At 39.0% G+C, this 15,877-nt stretch overlaps 1 protein-coding gene across 16 annotated transcripts in view; it reads left to right on the top strand.

The window, feature by feature from the left end:
* ITGB1BP2 (integrin subunit beta 1 binding protein 2) overlaps nucleotides 1–15,877 on the top strand; it is a 29,938-nt gene that overhangs the window by 3,916 nt on the left and 10,145 nt on the right. For 3 of the 16 annotated variants that reach the window (XR_007148847.1, XR_007148845.1, XR_007148844.1), the window contains 2 exons: nucleotides 3,322–3,360; nucleotides 4,726–4,897. The exons of 3 other annotated variants lie outside the window; for them this stretch is intronic. Coding sequence is in view for 7 of the 13 variants with exons in the window: in XM_047843192.1 (XP_047699148.1) it covers nucleotides 220–447 (228 nt within the window). In the remaining 6 variants the exon portion in view is untranslated. Of the gene's footprint in view, nucleotides 1–219; nucleotides 2,118–3,321; nucleotides 3,361–4,725; nucleotides 4,898–10,324; nucleotides 10,352–13,324; nucleotides 13,361–15,877 lie in introns of those variants that run through there. 10 more of the 16 variants (XM_047843192.1, XM_047843202.1, XM_047843201.1 and 7 more) reach the window with 6 other exon arrangements.

Here is a 15,877-nt window from a genome sequence, read left to right on the forward strand (position 1 = left end):
TCACTCTCCCCCTCTCCCTCCCTTTTTTCTCCCCCCTCCTCCTCCTCCCATTTCTTTCCTCTTTCTCTCTTTCTTACTGTATTGTTTTATTCCTCCCCGTCTTGTTTTCCACACCTTACATTTGTTTATTTTTCTTCATCATTCATCACCACCCCACCCTGACCACAAACCCTCATTTTCTCTTTCTTCTGTGTTCCTCTATCTTTTCCTCCTCCTCAGGTCATAAACGTGGAGCAGAGCTCTGTCTCCTTGATGCCATCTCGGGTTGAGATCTCCTTGGTCAAGGCTGACCCAGGATCCTGGGCCCAGCTGGAGCACCCTGATGCACTAGCTGAGAAGGCTAAGGCAGGGACTGGGTTAGAGATGGATGAGGAAGAATCTGAGGATTCAGATGATGATCTGAGCTGGACAGAGGAGGAGGAGGAGGAGGAAGCGATGGGGGAATAGTGACACCAGTCAACTATCTAGATAGGACCTCAGTGGTTCCCTTAGAATGTCAGAGACCAGGATATGGTTGGCCATGTCCTGTTGTTATTGAGCAGCAGCAGGCTGAAGGAGGGGAGAACAAAAGTGTCCAAACCGTGCTGTTTTTTCCCTTAAATAAATCTCGTATTCTGCAGTTTTACATAGTGTCGTTCTCTCACCTCACTACCTGAGATTTTATTCATCCCCCCCCACTTCTGTGTGTGTTTAACACACGTGTGTGAAAACAAGCACATGCACAGTCAACCTGTTCTTTATAATCACCGGGTAATCTACTGAGTACTTACTGTATGCCCAGTTGTGTGTTAGGTGGTTTAGAGCTATCTGAGAAACAGAAAGCTTGTTTACTCCTCTCAGGAAAATTATAGTCTGGCCGACAGGCTAATCTATATGAAATATTAAAAAACATCAAGTAGTTTAGCTGAGTGTTAACTTGTACAGTACAATTATTAAGAGCTGGAGGAGTTGAGAGTGGAGCGATTAATGTGGACTGCATTAGAAAGGGAGAGCTCCGTGGAAGAACATTTTTTAACAGCTTTATTGGGAAACAATTCACATTTCATACAGTTCACCCATTAAAGTGTAAAATGCAGTGTTTTTTTTAGTCTGCTCAGAGTTGTGCAACCACAACCAATTTTCATCACTCCAAAAAGAAATCCTGTACGTGTTAGCAGTCACTACCAGTTCCCCCCCGCCCCCAAACTCATGGCTGTGGGCAACCACTAATCTACTTTCTGCCTCTATGGATTTACTTGTTCTGGATGTTTTATATGAATGGAATCCTACAATACGTGGTCTTTTGCAAAAGGCTTCTTTTGCTTAGCGTAATGTTTTCACAGTTCATCCATGTTATAAAATGTATCAGAACTCCATTCCTTTTTATGGCTGAATAATATTCCACTGTATGGATATATCACATTATGTTTGTTTCATCAATTGAGGTAAAGTTTGGTTTGTTTCCATTATTATGAATAATGCTTCTATGAACATTCATGTACAAGTTTTTATGTGGACTTACGTCTTCACTTCTCTTGGATATATAACTGGGAGTATAATTTATGGGTCAAATGGTAACTTTAACCTTTTGAGAAACTGCCAGACTGTTTTCCAAAGAGGTTGTACCATTTTACATTCCCATCAGCAGTGTAAAACCATTTCAGTTTCTCCACATCTTCAGTAACACTTGCTATTTGTACTTTTTATTATGGCCATCCCTAGTGGGTGTGAAGTGGAATTTCATTGTGGTTTTAACTGCATTTCCTTGATAGCTAATGATGTTGAGCATCTTTTCATATGCTTATTGGCCATTTGTGTTCTTATTTGGAAAAATGTCTATTCAAATCCTCTGCCCATTTGTTAACTGGGTTGTCTTTTTATTGAGTTGTGATAATTTTTTAAATATATTCCAGAGACAAGTCTCGTCGGGTAGATGATTTGGAAATATTTTCTCCTATTCTGTTTCGCCTTTCTACTTCCTTGATGGTGTCCTTTGATACACAAAAATTTTTAATTTTTATGAAGTCTAATTTATCTTTCCTTTAGTTGCTTATGTTTTTGATGTCCTAGGCAAAAAAACCACTGTTTAATCCAAGGTTGTGAAGATTTGTTCCTCTTTTCTACTGAGAGTTTTATACTTTCAGCTCTTATATTTAGGTCTTTGATCCATTTTGAGTTGTTTTTTGTATGTTGCATGAGGTAGGGGCCCAAGTTTGTTTTTGCATATGGATATCTAGTTGTCCCAGCAACATTTGTTGAGAAGGCTATTCTGTCCCCATTGGCTTGTCTTGGTACCCTAGTTTAAAATCAACCGACCATGAATGTAACGGGTAAGAAATAAATTTTTAATGGAAACTTGTAGGAATGAGAATTGGATGGATATGGCAGAGTAGGGAGAGCCAAGCTGAGGCAGGAAGGTGTTTTATTTTAAATTCCAGAAGTAATACATTGTCATTGTAAAATGCTCAGTGCAGAAGTATGTAGTATGTAAACTCTCCAAGCTTAGTCCCTTTGCTGTTTGTAACCACTGCTAACATATCAGGGGGTATGTTTAAGGGAGGGGACAAAAAAATTAGCTGAGTGTAGCTAGATTGGGAGGAGCCTAAAATTCTAGTTGAAGGATTTTGAACATTATTTAAAACAGAGTTAGAAAGGCAGTGTAGGCCCTTTTTTAATGTAGATTTGTAAACAGAGGAGTGATCATCTCTTTCTTGAGTCTCCCTTTTCTTGAGCGAGATTTACTCCCTCAACAGAGTGGCCAGGAATCTGGGAGATTCAAAGTCTAAGAAACCTCAGTAGGAAGCTTCACCAAACCTCAAAATGATCTCAAGTTCTTTTCATAGCACAATTTTCTCTCAGTTCCGATTCAAGGAATATAAGGTCTTATCGGGAGCTAGAGGTAAGATGGGAGTGAGAGAATGGACGTGGGCAGCAAAGGTAAGGGATCACAGGATAGCATGGCTGAGGATTTGGAGATTGAGGCAAGATTAAGGGATCCTGGGGAATGTATCCAAAGAATGCATCTCTGCCTTACAGAGAAGTTTGATCAGAGGTCAAGGGGCTTCCTGGACCTCCAGGATATTCAACAAATCTGGCTCATTTCTCTGCTCTCATTCTATGGATTTGAGGTGCAAATAAAGTTTCCCCCTTGACTCAAGCCCTTCAGATCCTTTCCAACCCTGGCGGCAGTTTACTTTTAATGTTATTTTTCTACAGATGAGTTGACATCAATAGGGGCTTTGGTGGACGTTTAAAGCTTTTAGAGGTGTAGAATGCATATAGAAAAGTGCATAAAGTGCACTAACCTTAAATGTACAACTTTTTTTATCTTATCACAATCAGGAGACCAGCAACTACCCAGAATTCCTGGAGAGGATGAAGGTGAGGAAATCAAAAAGTTCAAGTAACCTTTGTTGTATATAAACTTGATATATAAAATTTCAAGTTCACAGAATTAATAAAGTAGTGTACTTCCTCATCTTATGCAGTCCAAAACCTAAAATGTAAGACAGTAAAGCAGGTACATAACATTAATGGTAATAACAACAGCAATAACCATAGCTACCTCTTCTCATACAAACTAACCTGCCAGGCACTGTGTTAAGTGCTTTGCTTGCATTACCTCATTTACTCCCCCACTTCTCACCGTCAGATGTACATATTCGTTCACATTAGCACGAATCCTCTCCTTACCTCCTTTACACTTTCTCATTTCTTCCCATTGTGCTTTGTATCCTATTCCCTCATGCCTTCCCAGAAACTTTACACTATTAATTATCCTCTCTCCTGTTTCTTCAAGCTTTCCCTTTCATTGGATATTTTCATTGACATCTAAACATGCTCGGGTCTTTCCAATTTTATAAAAACACTTTTCCTTGACTACACAACCCTTTTCAACTGCTACTTAACTCTATTCTCTCCTTTATAAGCAAACTTCTTGAAATAACTATTGATTTTCTACTTCCTCCTTCCTGGTACAATCAAAACACACTCTATCTGACTTCCAACCCGCTCAGTCTGTGGTGATAAGGTCACTTTTGGCCATCAAGTCACTAAATCTAATGGATGCTTTTAGTCCTTGTCTTACTTGATCTCACAAGCAAAATTTGACACTCATGATGGTTTCTTCCATAAAATACTTTTAATACATTGACTTCTATGACCCATCACTCCTCTTGGTTGTCCTCCTACTTCTCTGGCCATTCCTTTCAGTCTCCTTTGCAGGGTTCTTCCTTTTCTACCTGGCCATTGAATGATGAAGTTCCTCAGGACTTAGTCCTGATCTTCCTATCTTCTTATATATGACTCTTCTAGACACTCTCAATTATGCCCATGACTTCAAATACCACCCACATGTAGATGACTCACACATTTTTATCTTTAGGCCTTATCTTTCCTTTGAGATCCAGATTGTATATTATAGTAGTAAGAGCTGACACAATTCTCTCTCTCTCTCTGCCCCTCCCCTGCTGTGTGTGCACGTGCGTGCTCTCTCACAAAATAAGTTAATGAACTTAGAAAAAATAATAGCTAACCCATATTTAGTATAGCGCCTGACATATATAGTAAGCACTATATAACTGTTTGCTATTATTAGTACTACTATTATTCCTCTCTCTACTAAAAGCTTTCACTTCAGACTATTAGGAAAGTTGGGGTGTTTTTTTTTTCTCTTGGAGAGGAGGGACACATCTCCAATATCCAATTTTATAATGTTTCAATAAGAAAATAGGATTTTCTTGACAGGTCTTGCTGGTCTACAAAGTGATAACATATTTAACATACCATTGTATCAGCTCCAGGATTAAGGGAGATTGTATTCACCTGCTGATGGAATAAAGTCTCATGTATAGAATGCCACGGTGTTCACCACTTCTACCCACATTATTTTACTTAATCTTCACACCTGCCTTGTGAGGTAGGTATTATCCCAAATTTTTATAAATGAGGAAAGCAATACTCAGGGAAGGAAATTGCATGCTTTGGAAGTACCATAGCTACTAATTAAAACCTCAGTCATTGCTAAGAGCTGTCATAGAGCCATTTGAGAACATCCAAAACATAAGGACCAACTGGGGTTTGAAAAAAGAAGCCTTAGAAGAGGAACATGACACCATGCCCCTCTAGCCTGTCAGAGTCCCTTTGACAAGCCTATCGAGGAAGCAGTGAGGCCTTTGATCAGTGCTATCTCATGTTGATGCAACACTTTTCCAATGTATTTACCAGATTCAGTGTTACTATTTTGAGGATTCCTGCCTCCACTGTCCTCTTTCTCCCTTTCTGCTCACAAAGTTCCACAACATTGCTAGAGGGAGAACCAAGCAGACCAATATAAATTCATGCTGTCCAGTTTCAACTTGGCCCTGGAAGCTGCTCAGCAACCCTTTTATTTGTCTCCTGCATTCCCTGGCACTCATCCCACAGAGGATCTTAACAGACCTTCCTCTTCTCAAATTCCAGTTCCTCCTGTTCCGCTCCTTTAGACCCATATACACACTTTCACAAGATGCTTGACAATTCAATAACATTGTTTTAAAGCTTCTTTATAGAGAATTCATGACATGTACAAAAGTAGACAGAATATTATAATGAATCCCAATTTACCAAACACTCAGCTTTAACTAGTATCAACTCCATGCACTTGTTTCATCATTTCCTTCTTTCCCCATCATTTTGAAGCATATCCCAGACATGATATTCCATACCTAAAGATTTCAGTATGTTTCTTTAAAAGGTAAGGATCCTTTTTAAAAGAAAAAACCATAGTTGTAATAACATTAGCACACATAAATAAGCACAATATTCCCTTAATATCATTTATTACCAATCAGTATTTAAATTTCCAATAGTTTCATGAATATCTAAGGAATTTTTACAGGTTTTTTATTTGATTCAATATCCAAATAAAGTCCACACATTGTGATTGGTGGATATGTATTATTTGTTCATTTTATTTTATCTTATTTTATTTATGTTTTAAGTAAGCTCTATGCCCAACATGGGGCTTGAACTCACGATCCAGAGATCAATAAATAGTTGCATGCTCCAGCCACTGAGCCAGCCAGGCACCCCATATGTCACTTTTAAACTAAAGGTTCCCTTTCATCTATTTTTTTTCCTTACAATTTTTTATTGAGGAACTCATCATTTTTCAGTAGAGCTTCACACAGTCTGAGTTTTGCTGATTGCATCTCTGCCGTATAGTCTAACATATTTCGTTGACCTCTGTTGTGTATATTGGCAAAATCAATGTCTATACAATGCATCTTCTATATTCATTGTCCTATTTTCAGTAGGGTGGGGAAATTGTCCATGTGACCAAAGAAGCGGAAGGTGTTTGGCTTGGCAAGTGACTCAGAAAAGAGCTAGGACTCTTTAGCAGCACTGAAACAGATGGTTGGGGTCAGACCTCAATAAATAGTAACTGAGATCCAGGCAAGAGAGGATGAGTGAGGGGCCATGGAGTGTCAGATTTCCACTCTGTTGGTATGTGGAGCAGAACAGGCAAAGAAGCACTGATCAGGCTGAAGTCAGAACTAGGAAAGGAGAGGTAGTACTTGAGGCAGCAGTTGGGATTATTTCTCAGGGGATTACTCTACTTGCTATATACCCTGTTTTCTAAATATAACTTATTCATTCCCACCTCTGTGCTTTTGCCCTGGATGTTTCCTCTGCTTAGAATATTACCTCCTTTCTCTCCATGTATCCAAATCCTATTTATCTTTAATGAACAGTGAAAGTTCTCTGTTTTCCATATTTTTGCTTGTAGGGTCATAAAATATCTCTGAAAGGTTAAATAAGAGATCAAGAATATTGATTGCTTTTCCAAGAAGGGAACTGGATGGCTAGAGGACAGGGCTGGAAGGGAGAGAGAATTTACTGATCTGTTGCAGGTGTGCCAGGTAATCTGATGAAATTGTCTACTATGAATTCTGTGGAAGTAGAAGCAGGGAGATTGAGGAGAATGAGGAAGGTCTGAAACAGCCTCTGTGGGGAGAGTGCCAGCGAATGTATGAAATGAATAAAAGAGCTGCAAGGGCCAAGTTGAAATTGGACAGCATGAAGTTATATTGGTCTGCTTGGTTCTCCCTGTAGCAGTATCCTGGGATTTGGAGAGCAGAAAGGGAGAGAGGGGACAGTGGAAGCAGGGATCCCAGAGACCAAAACACTGAATATGGTGTAACTGGGAGATAATTAATTACTGATCTGGATGAAGTGAGAGGTAAAGTATGTAAGGGTCCCACTGAGGTTAGAGATGAAGAGATCAGAGACCTAAAAGTTGTTTGGAAAAGTGTTACATCAATGTGAGATATCATTGATTAACCAAGGGCCTCACTGGTTCCTAGATAGGCTTGTCAAAGGGACTCTTTTAAGCTAGAGGGGCATGGTATCAAGCTCCTCTTGTAGGACCCCAGTGGGGTCCTTAAGTTTTGGATATTCTCAAATGGTTCTAGAACAGCTCTTCGCAAATGACTGGGTTTTTAAGCAGGTGGAATTCATCACTAAAATTGGAGCTTCTGCAAGAGGCATGGTGGAAGGGGTAACAAAAAATTAAAGAAACTACTCTTTATTGAGCCTTTACTGTGATCTAAGCACTGTAATAATAATCTGTCTATTCTTTTATCTTTTTTGTTTCTCTGTATATTATACACATGTATCTCAAATGATAATATATATTATTTAATTCTCACAACAGTGTATTAAAAGCATCATCATTATTTTTAAGTGTTTATTCATTTTTGAGTGAGAGAGAGACAGAGCACGAGCGGGGAAGGAGCAGAGAGAGAGGGAGACACAGAATCCGAAGCAGGCTCCAGGCTCCAAGCTGTCAGCACAGAGCCTGACGCAGGGCTTGAACTCCCGAACCGCAAGATCATGACCCAAGCCGAAGTTGGATGCTTAACCGACTGAGCCACCCAGGCGCCCCTTATTATTATTATTTTAGAGAGAGACAGAGTGGGGGTGAAGGGCAGAGGGAGAGGGAGAGAGAATCTTAAGTAGGCTCCAAGCTTAGCATGGAGACTGATGTATGGCTCCATCCCACAACCCAGGGATCATGACCTGAGCCAAAATCAAGACTCACATGCTAACCAACTGAACCACCTAAAAGCATGGTGCCCCTAAAAGCATGATAATTATCATTTTCATAATACATGAAGAAATTGAGGTTCAGGGAGGTTACATAAATTTCCCTAGGTCACACAGCTATCAAGAGTCAGAGCCTGGGACTCCAATCTAGGTCTTGACTACAAAGCCTGTGTTCGTTGGTGTCCAAGTAGTACTTTCCAGCAAACACTTCCCTCCACTAAATGAATCCTATCTGCCAGTGAAATCTGTTATAAAATTATAGCTGCATTATCACTAAAAATAATGATACACTGAATTGAAAACTTTTGATGAGTAAAGAGTTGAGTAGGGTAGAAGAGATATTTGGAGACAGTGAAACTAATTGAAGATCATTGGCAGTGGTCCAGGGGAGAAAGATAAGACCCCAGACTTAAGTGGGTGTGGTCATAAGAATGGAGGAGAGAGTCATAGATTTAAGAGATATGTCTTAGTTCGGGCTGCTGTAACAAAGTATTATAGACCAGGTAGTTTATAAACAACGGAAATTCATTTCTCACAGTTGTGGAGGCTGGAAATCTGAGATCAGGGTGCCAAAACAGTTGAATTCTGATGAGGGCCCTTTACCAGGTGGAGAGCAGAGAGAGGAAGCAAGCTCTTCCATGACTCTTATAAGGGTACTAATCTTACCTTATTCATGACCTCATCTAACCCTAATTACCTTCCAAAGGCCCTATCTCCTAATACCATCATACTGGGGGATAAGATTTCAACATATGAATTTTAGGGGGACATATTCAGTCTGTAACAAAATAGTTCCACAGGTAGGAGTGAAAATAATGTGTTACTTGAACTTAAATAGCTCACTCCTTCTTCAGTGCCTCTGTAATATCTGATTCCCCTGCCTGGAATAGTCTCCTTCCAGGTTTTTGAATAACTGGCTCCTTCCTGTCATTCATGTCTCAGTTCATGATAGGTAACCAATTCATTATCTTGAAAATTCATCAATAGGGGCACCTGGGTGGCTCAGTTGGTTAAGCATCTGACTCTTGCTCTCGGCTCAGGTCATGATCTCACGGTTTTGAGTTTGAGCCCTGCATCGGGCTCAGTGCTGACAGCGTGGAGCCTGCTTGGGATTTTCTGTCTGTCTGTCTCTCAAATAAATAAACTTAAAACATTTTTTTAAAAAGAGAATTCATCAATAAAAAGAATCAAACATTTATCCTGCCTTTCCAATCTGAACTAACAAAATAGTAGATGGGGGGAATGTATCTTTTTACAAAACTATTCCAATGAATAAAAAGAAATAATAAAATCAGAACATTACTTTGGCAATCCTTGATAAATAGATATAAATTTTTTTTTCAACGTTTATTTATTTTTTGGGACAGAGAGAGACAGAGCATGAACGGGGGAGGGGCAGAGAAAGAGGGAGACACAGAATCGGAAACAGGCTCCAGGCTCTGAGCCATCAGCCCAGAGCCCGACGCGGGGCTCGAACTCCCGGACCGCGAGATCGTGACCTGACTGAAGTCGGACGCTTAACCAACTGCGCCACCCAGGCGCCCCGATAAATAGATATAAATAGTAAGGATCAACAGCTTCTAAGGTCATAAAGAGACATCAGACATCGTGTCTATCCTATAGTCATACCAAAGAGATGAACCCAAGGTCAGGCTGCGTGGGTTCAAATCTTGACTCCTCCACTTACTGGCTATATGACCTTAGACTACTTAAGAGCTATGTGCCTCAGTTTCCCCAGCTATAAAATGGGATTAATAACAGTGCCTATATCATAAAGTCATTAGTAGTATTAAATGAGTTAACATGTCTAAAGAGCTTAGTATAGTGCCTGGTATAGGATAAGCATTATAAAAAGGTTAACACTGTTAATGAATAATTGGCTTTTTATTTGTACATTATTTCTCTCTTTCACCAGAATATAATTCTGTATTTATTCACTATTCCCAGAACGTAAAACTGCCTAGCACATATATAATACATGCTCAATAAATATTTGTTGAATGAAGGGTCTGAATTAGAATGGTAAAGAATAGACAGGAAAAAGACATATGAGATATTCTTAAAAATGAAGAAATAAACCTTGGACTTAGTGATTTTTTTTTTCTGATAAGGGATGGAATGGAATAAGATGCATACTTCAATATTAATAGGTAGAAGCTAGTGCTTTTAACAAAAATAGAGGCAGGAACTAGAACTAATAGTTAAATAGTCTGATAATGAATTTTATTTTATTTTTTAAATTCTTTATTCATTTTAGAGAGAGAGGGGGAGACAGAAAACGAAGCAGGCTCCAGGCTCTGAGCTGTCAGCACAGAACCCGATGCGGGTCCCGAACTCATGAACCTGAACTCACGAACCGTGAGATCATGACCTGAGCTGAAGTTGGTTGCTTAACTGACTGAGCCACCCACATGCCCTGATAATGAACTTTATTTTAGATATGAATTTGAAATGATGGCAAAACATGAGTGGAATTTCTAGCAGAAAGTTAATTGTGAATGCAAAATTGGAATTCATGAAAAAAGCATTGAAAATAGATTTGAGAACCATCTTCAATGTGACAATTAAATATTCAACTTTCTGGTAATGAGCTTCCTTCATCATTAAAAAAAAGCAAAAGTGAATAAAATGGAGAATAAAATATTTGAATCCTTAAATTTATTCTTCAGAGGAAGTCAGTGTTAGTTTGGTGTATATCCTTTCAAATATTTTCAATGCATTTGCAAGCATATTGGCCTATAACATGTAGGAACATAGTAGAAGTATGAGTAGCTATCTATATACATATGGAGAAACTTGTTTTTTTCTTTTTGGTCAATTTGGAATCATTCTATAATATTTTTCTGTAGCTTGCTTAATCATTAAACATACCACTTTATAGTCCTTGAAGATATTTTCACATCAATATGTATACATCGCTGACATTCTTTTTTGTGTTGCAAAGTACTTGATTCTACATATATGCCATAATTTATCTATCTGTTCCAATACTGATGGACACTTAGGTTGTTTCCAATTTTTTTTTATTACAAATTAAGCAGCAATGAAAACCATTTTACATGTATCTTTGATTATTTGTGCTAATATTTCTTGAAGATAGATTCCTAGAAGTGGGATTGCTGGAAAGAAGGCATATACATCTAAAATGTTAATAGAGAGGGATGCTTGGCTGGCTGGGTCGGAAGAGCATTTTACTCTTGATCTCGGGGTTGTGAGTTCGAGCCCCACAATGGTATAGAGATTACTGAAAATGTACGTGTGTATGTATGTATGTATGTATGTATGTAAATAGATACTGCTCAAATTTCCCTCCACAAAGACTGTTCCAATTTACATGGCCATCCAACAGTATATGAGGTACCAGTTTCCCCAGTACCTTCATCAACACTTTGTTGTCAATTAAAACATTTTTACCGACCAGATGTGCAAATGATGGTATCTCATTTTTATTTTGCATTTCCTCTGATTACAAGAAAGGGTGAACATTTTTGTCTTACTGAATATTCATGTACAGGCTTTTAATTACACTTAGTTCTCAGTCCTGTATGTCATGCTCACCCTCTGCTGTACCTTGTTGTCTCAGATTCTGGAGCCTTTCCATAGTTTTACTGGCAAAATGGCCCCTTCTCATCTGTATCCTTTTTTGCACTAGACCAGAATTTCTTCCTAGCTACTGTTTCAGGTACCATTTCTCAAATGGATTTCCTGCCTCTAGAGAATACCTGAAACTTTTTGTCCTTTTGGGTTGTACATATTTTATGTACCACTTTTAGTGGTGTCTCAGAAGGGTTCTGAAATGCAATTTTTGTCATACACTAAATTCCCAGATAAGGGGTGCCTGGCTGGTTCAGTCAGTGGAGCATGAGACCTGCTCTCATGGTTTTAAGTTTGAGCCCCACATTGGATGTAGAGATTACTTAAAAAAATAAAATAAATAAATAAATAAATTCCCACACGTAACTGCCTCTCTATTCAGTTCCACTTATCTGTTTGTCTAGTCTTGAAGCATATCACAACTTTATACAGTAATTTGATATTTGGTAGGCAAACCTTCCCTTATTTCCCCTCCCCCCCTTATTTCCATCTTTAACAAGTTTTTGACTTTATTCTTCCAGATAAACTTCACAACCAACTTGTCTGGTATTCCCACCCTATCCCCCCAAACCCCAATGAGATTGTTATGGAAAGTGATAGTTATTTGAAATTTTTTTCACTTCTGAAACGTCTTTCAGGAATATTGTACGTCTATCTATTTTTCATATCTTCATACATATAGCCTTCAGCAATATTTTGTAGTTTTACTCATGTAAATGTTTTGTACATTTCTTTGTTTTATGATTTTATTTTTAAGTAATCTCTGCACCCAACATGGGGTTTGAACTTATAACCCTGAGGTCAAGAGTCACATGCTTGGGGTGCCTGGGTGGCTCAGTAGGTTAAGCATCCGACTTCGGCTCAGGTCATGATCTTGCAGTCTATGAGCCCGAGCCCCGCGTCAGGCTCTGTGGCGACAGCTCAGTGCCTGGAGCCTGCCTTGGATTCTGTGTCTCCCTTTCTGTCCTTCCCCTGCTTGTGCTCTGTCTCTCTGTCTCAAAAACAAATAAATGTTAAAAAATTTTTAAATTTATTTAATGTTTTTAATTATTTTGAGAGACAGAGCAAGAGCAGGGTAGGGGCAGAGAGAGGGGGAGACACAGAATCTGAAGCAGGCTCCAAGCCGTCAGCACAGAGCCTGATGCGGGGCTTGAACCTCATGAACCGCGAGATCATGACCTAAGCCGAAGTCAGGTGCTCAACCGACTGAGCCACCCAGGCGCCCCCTAAAAAAAATTTTTTTTAGAAGTCACATGCTCTACTAACTGAGCCAGCCAGGCACTCCCTTTTATACACTTGTTGGATTTATTTCCGTCATTTTTTCCCACTACTATGAATGGAATCTTCTTTCCCATTATATTTTCTAATTGGATATTTTTATAGACAGCAGTTTTATATAGAGAAGTTATTGATTTAAAATAAACTCTTTTCCTGTTTAATTTTAATTCTCAGTTGATTTTCTTAGATTATATATCCTATGTAAGCAAGGACATTTTATGACTCTTCCTTTACAGTATTTATAACTTTTACCTTCTTTTGTCTTAATGTTTTCACTAGAACCTGCAGAGCAGTGTTGCATGGTATTTGTAAAAACAAGTGAATAGTTCTGATTTGGAAGCACCTGAGTGGCTCAGTCAATTAAACATCTGATTCTTGATTTCAGCTCAGGTCATGATCTCACAGTCACAAGATGGAACCCTGTGTCAGGCTCTGCCCTGACAGCGTGGAACCTGCTTAAGATTCTCTCTCTTCCTCTCTGCCCATCCCCTGCTTGCATGTGCACGCATGCACTCTCTCTATAAATATATAAATAAACATTAAAAAATATTCTTGATATGTTCTGACTTAAAGGTGAATGCCCCTTATATCTCACCATTGAGTATGATGATTTTAGTTGTCACATATACTCTGTATCAAGTTATAAATTCTCCTGTTCCTAGCCTACTGAGAAAATATTTTTAAGGTATTACAAACACAAGCGAAAAAATTCAAATAGTACAAAAGGGTATGTGAAGAGTTGCCATATCTGTTCCCCAGTTTCCCAATTCCCTTACTGAGAAATAATTCCTATTAACAATTTTTATGTGAACTACCAGAGATAAATCAATGTAAATACAAGAATATATGCAAAAAAATATATAAGTTGATGTTATTTTTTTACACAAAGAGTGTCGTACTATAAACACTTTCTAAACACTGATTTCTTTTTTGTTGGTAAATCAGCTGTCAGTCGTTTCGTTGTAGGTAATCTATCTTTCTAGCTCTGTTTTTTCCTACTTTAATTATGGAATATTTCAAACATACAAGAGTAAAAGAGAATAGTATACTAAATCCCCATGTACCTGTCACCCAGATTCATGGCCAGTCTTGTTTCATCTATATTCCCCTAACCCTTGCTCTCCTATCTGTACCACCAAGATTATTCTGAAACAAATATCATACATCATATTATTTCATTTTATCCATAAATATTTTGGTATGTATCTCTAAAATATAAGGACTTTTCTTAAACGTTACAATAAAACCACCACCTCTAAAAAATTAACAATTCTTGTTTTTGTCTTTTCAAATTTTTATTCAGATAGTTTTTTTAATTTTTTTTCCAACGTTTATTTATTTTTGGGACAGAGAGAGACAGAGCATGAACAGGGAAGGGGCAGAGAGAGAGGGAGACACAGAATCGGAAACAGGCTCCAGGCTCTGAGCGATCAGCCCAGAGCCTGACGCGGGGCTTGAACTCACGGACTGCGAGATCGTGACCTGGCTGAAGTCAGACGCTTAACCGACTGCGCCACCCAGGCGCCCCTGTCTTTTCAAATTTTTATTTAAATTCCAGATAGTTAACACACAGTGCAATATTAGCTTCAGGAGTAGAATTCAGTGATTCATCACTTACATACAACACACATTGCTCATCATAACAAGTGCCCTCCTCAATACCCATCACCCATCTAGGCCATTCCTCACCCACCTCCCTCTATCAACCCTCAGTTTTTCTCTATCTTTAAGAGTCTCTTATGGTTTGTTTCCCTCTCTCTTTTTTCTCCCCCCCACCATATGTTCATCTGTTTTGTTTCTTAAATTCCACATATGAGTGAAATCATACAGTATTTGTCTTTCTCTGACTGACTTAATTTTGCTTAGCGCAATATACTCTAGTTCCATCCACATTGTTGCAAATGGCAAGCTTCATTCTGTTTGATGCCTGAGTAATACTCCATTGTGTATATATACCGCATCTTCTTTATCCATTCATCAGTCTATGGAAATTTGGGCTCTTTCCATTGTTTGGCTATTGTTGATAACGAAAATTAACAATTCTTTTAATATCATCACATGTGCAGTCACTATTCACATTTTCCTTGTTGTCTCATGAACGTTTATATGTTTAGTTTGTTGTCAAGGATTGTCAGGATCCAAATGAGGACTATACACTGCAATTGGTTGATGTTTCTTTTCTTTTAAATTTTTTTTAATGTTTACGTATTTTTGAGGGACAGAGACATAGCATGAGTTGGGGAGGAGCAGAGAGAGGGAGATACAGAATCCAAGCAGGCCCCAGGCTCCAAGCTGTCAGCACAGAGCCCGACATGGGACTCAAACCCATGAATCGTGAGATCGTGACCTGAGCCGAAGTCAGAGGCTTAACTGACTGGGCCACCTAGTCACCCTTGTATTTATTTATTTTTTAATGTTTTATTTCTTTTTGGCAGAGAGAGAGGGAGACACAGAATCTGAAGCAGGCTTCAGGCCCTAAGGTGTCAGCACAGAGCCCACACAGGGTTTGAACCCATGAACTACGATATCATGACCTGAGTCAAAATCAGACGCTTAGCCAACTGAGCCACCCAGGAGCCCATATTTTATTTATTTTTGAGGGAGACAGAGCGCGAGTGGGACAGAGAGAGAGGGAGACAGAGGATCCGAAGCGGACTCTGTGTTGACAGCAGTGAACCCAATATGGAGCTTGAATTCACAAACCACGAGATCATGACCTGAGCCGAAGTTGGAGGCCTAACTGACTGAGCCACCCAGGTGCCCTGGTTGATATGTTTCTTAAATCTCTCTTTTTAAAAATGTTTTAATGTTTGTTTATTTTTTGAGAGAGAGAAAGATGGGAGGGGCAGAGAGAGAGGGAGACAGAATCCAAAGCAGGCTCCAGGCTCCAAGCTGTCAGCAGAGCCGATATGGGGCTTGAACTCATGGGCTGCAAGAT

Source organism: Prionailurus viverrinus, chromosome X, assembly GCF_022837055.1.
Source record: "Prionailurus viverrinus isolate Anna chromosome X, UM_Priviv_1.0, whole genome shotgun sequence".
Lineage (NCBI taxonomy): Eukaryota > Metazoa > Chordata > Mammalia > Carnivora > Felidae > Prionailurus > Prionailurus viverrinus.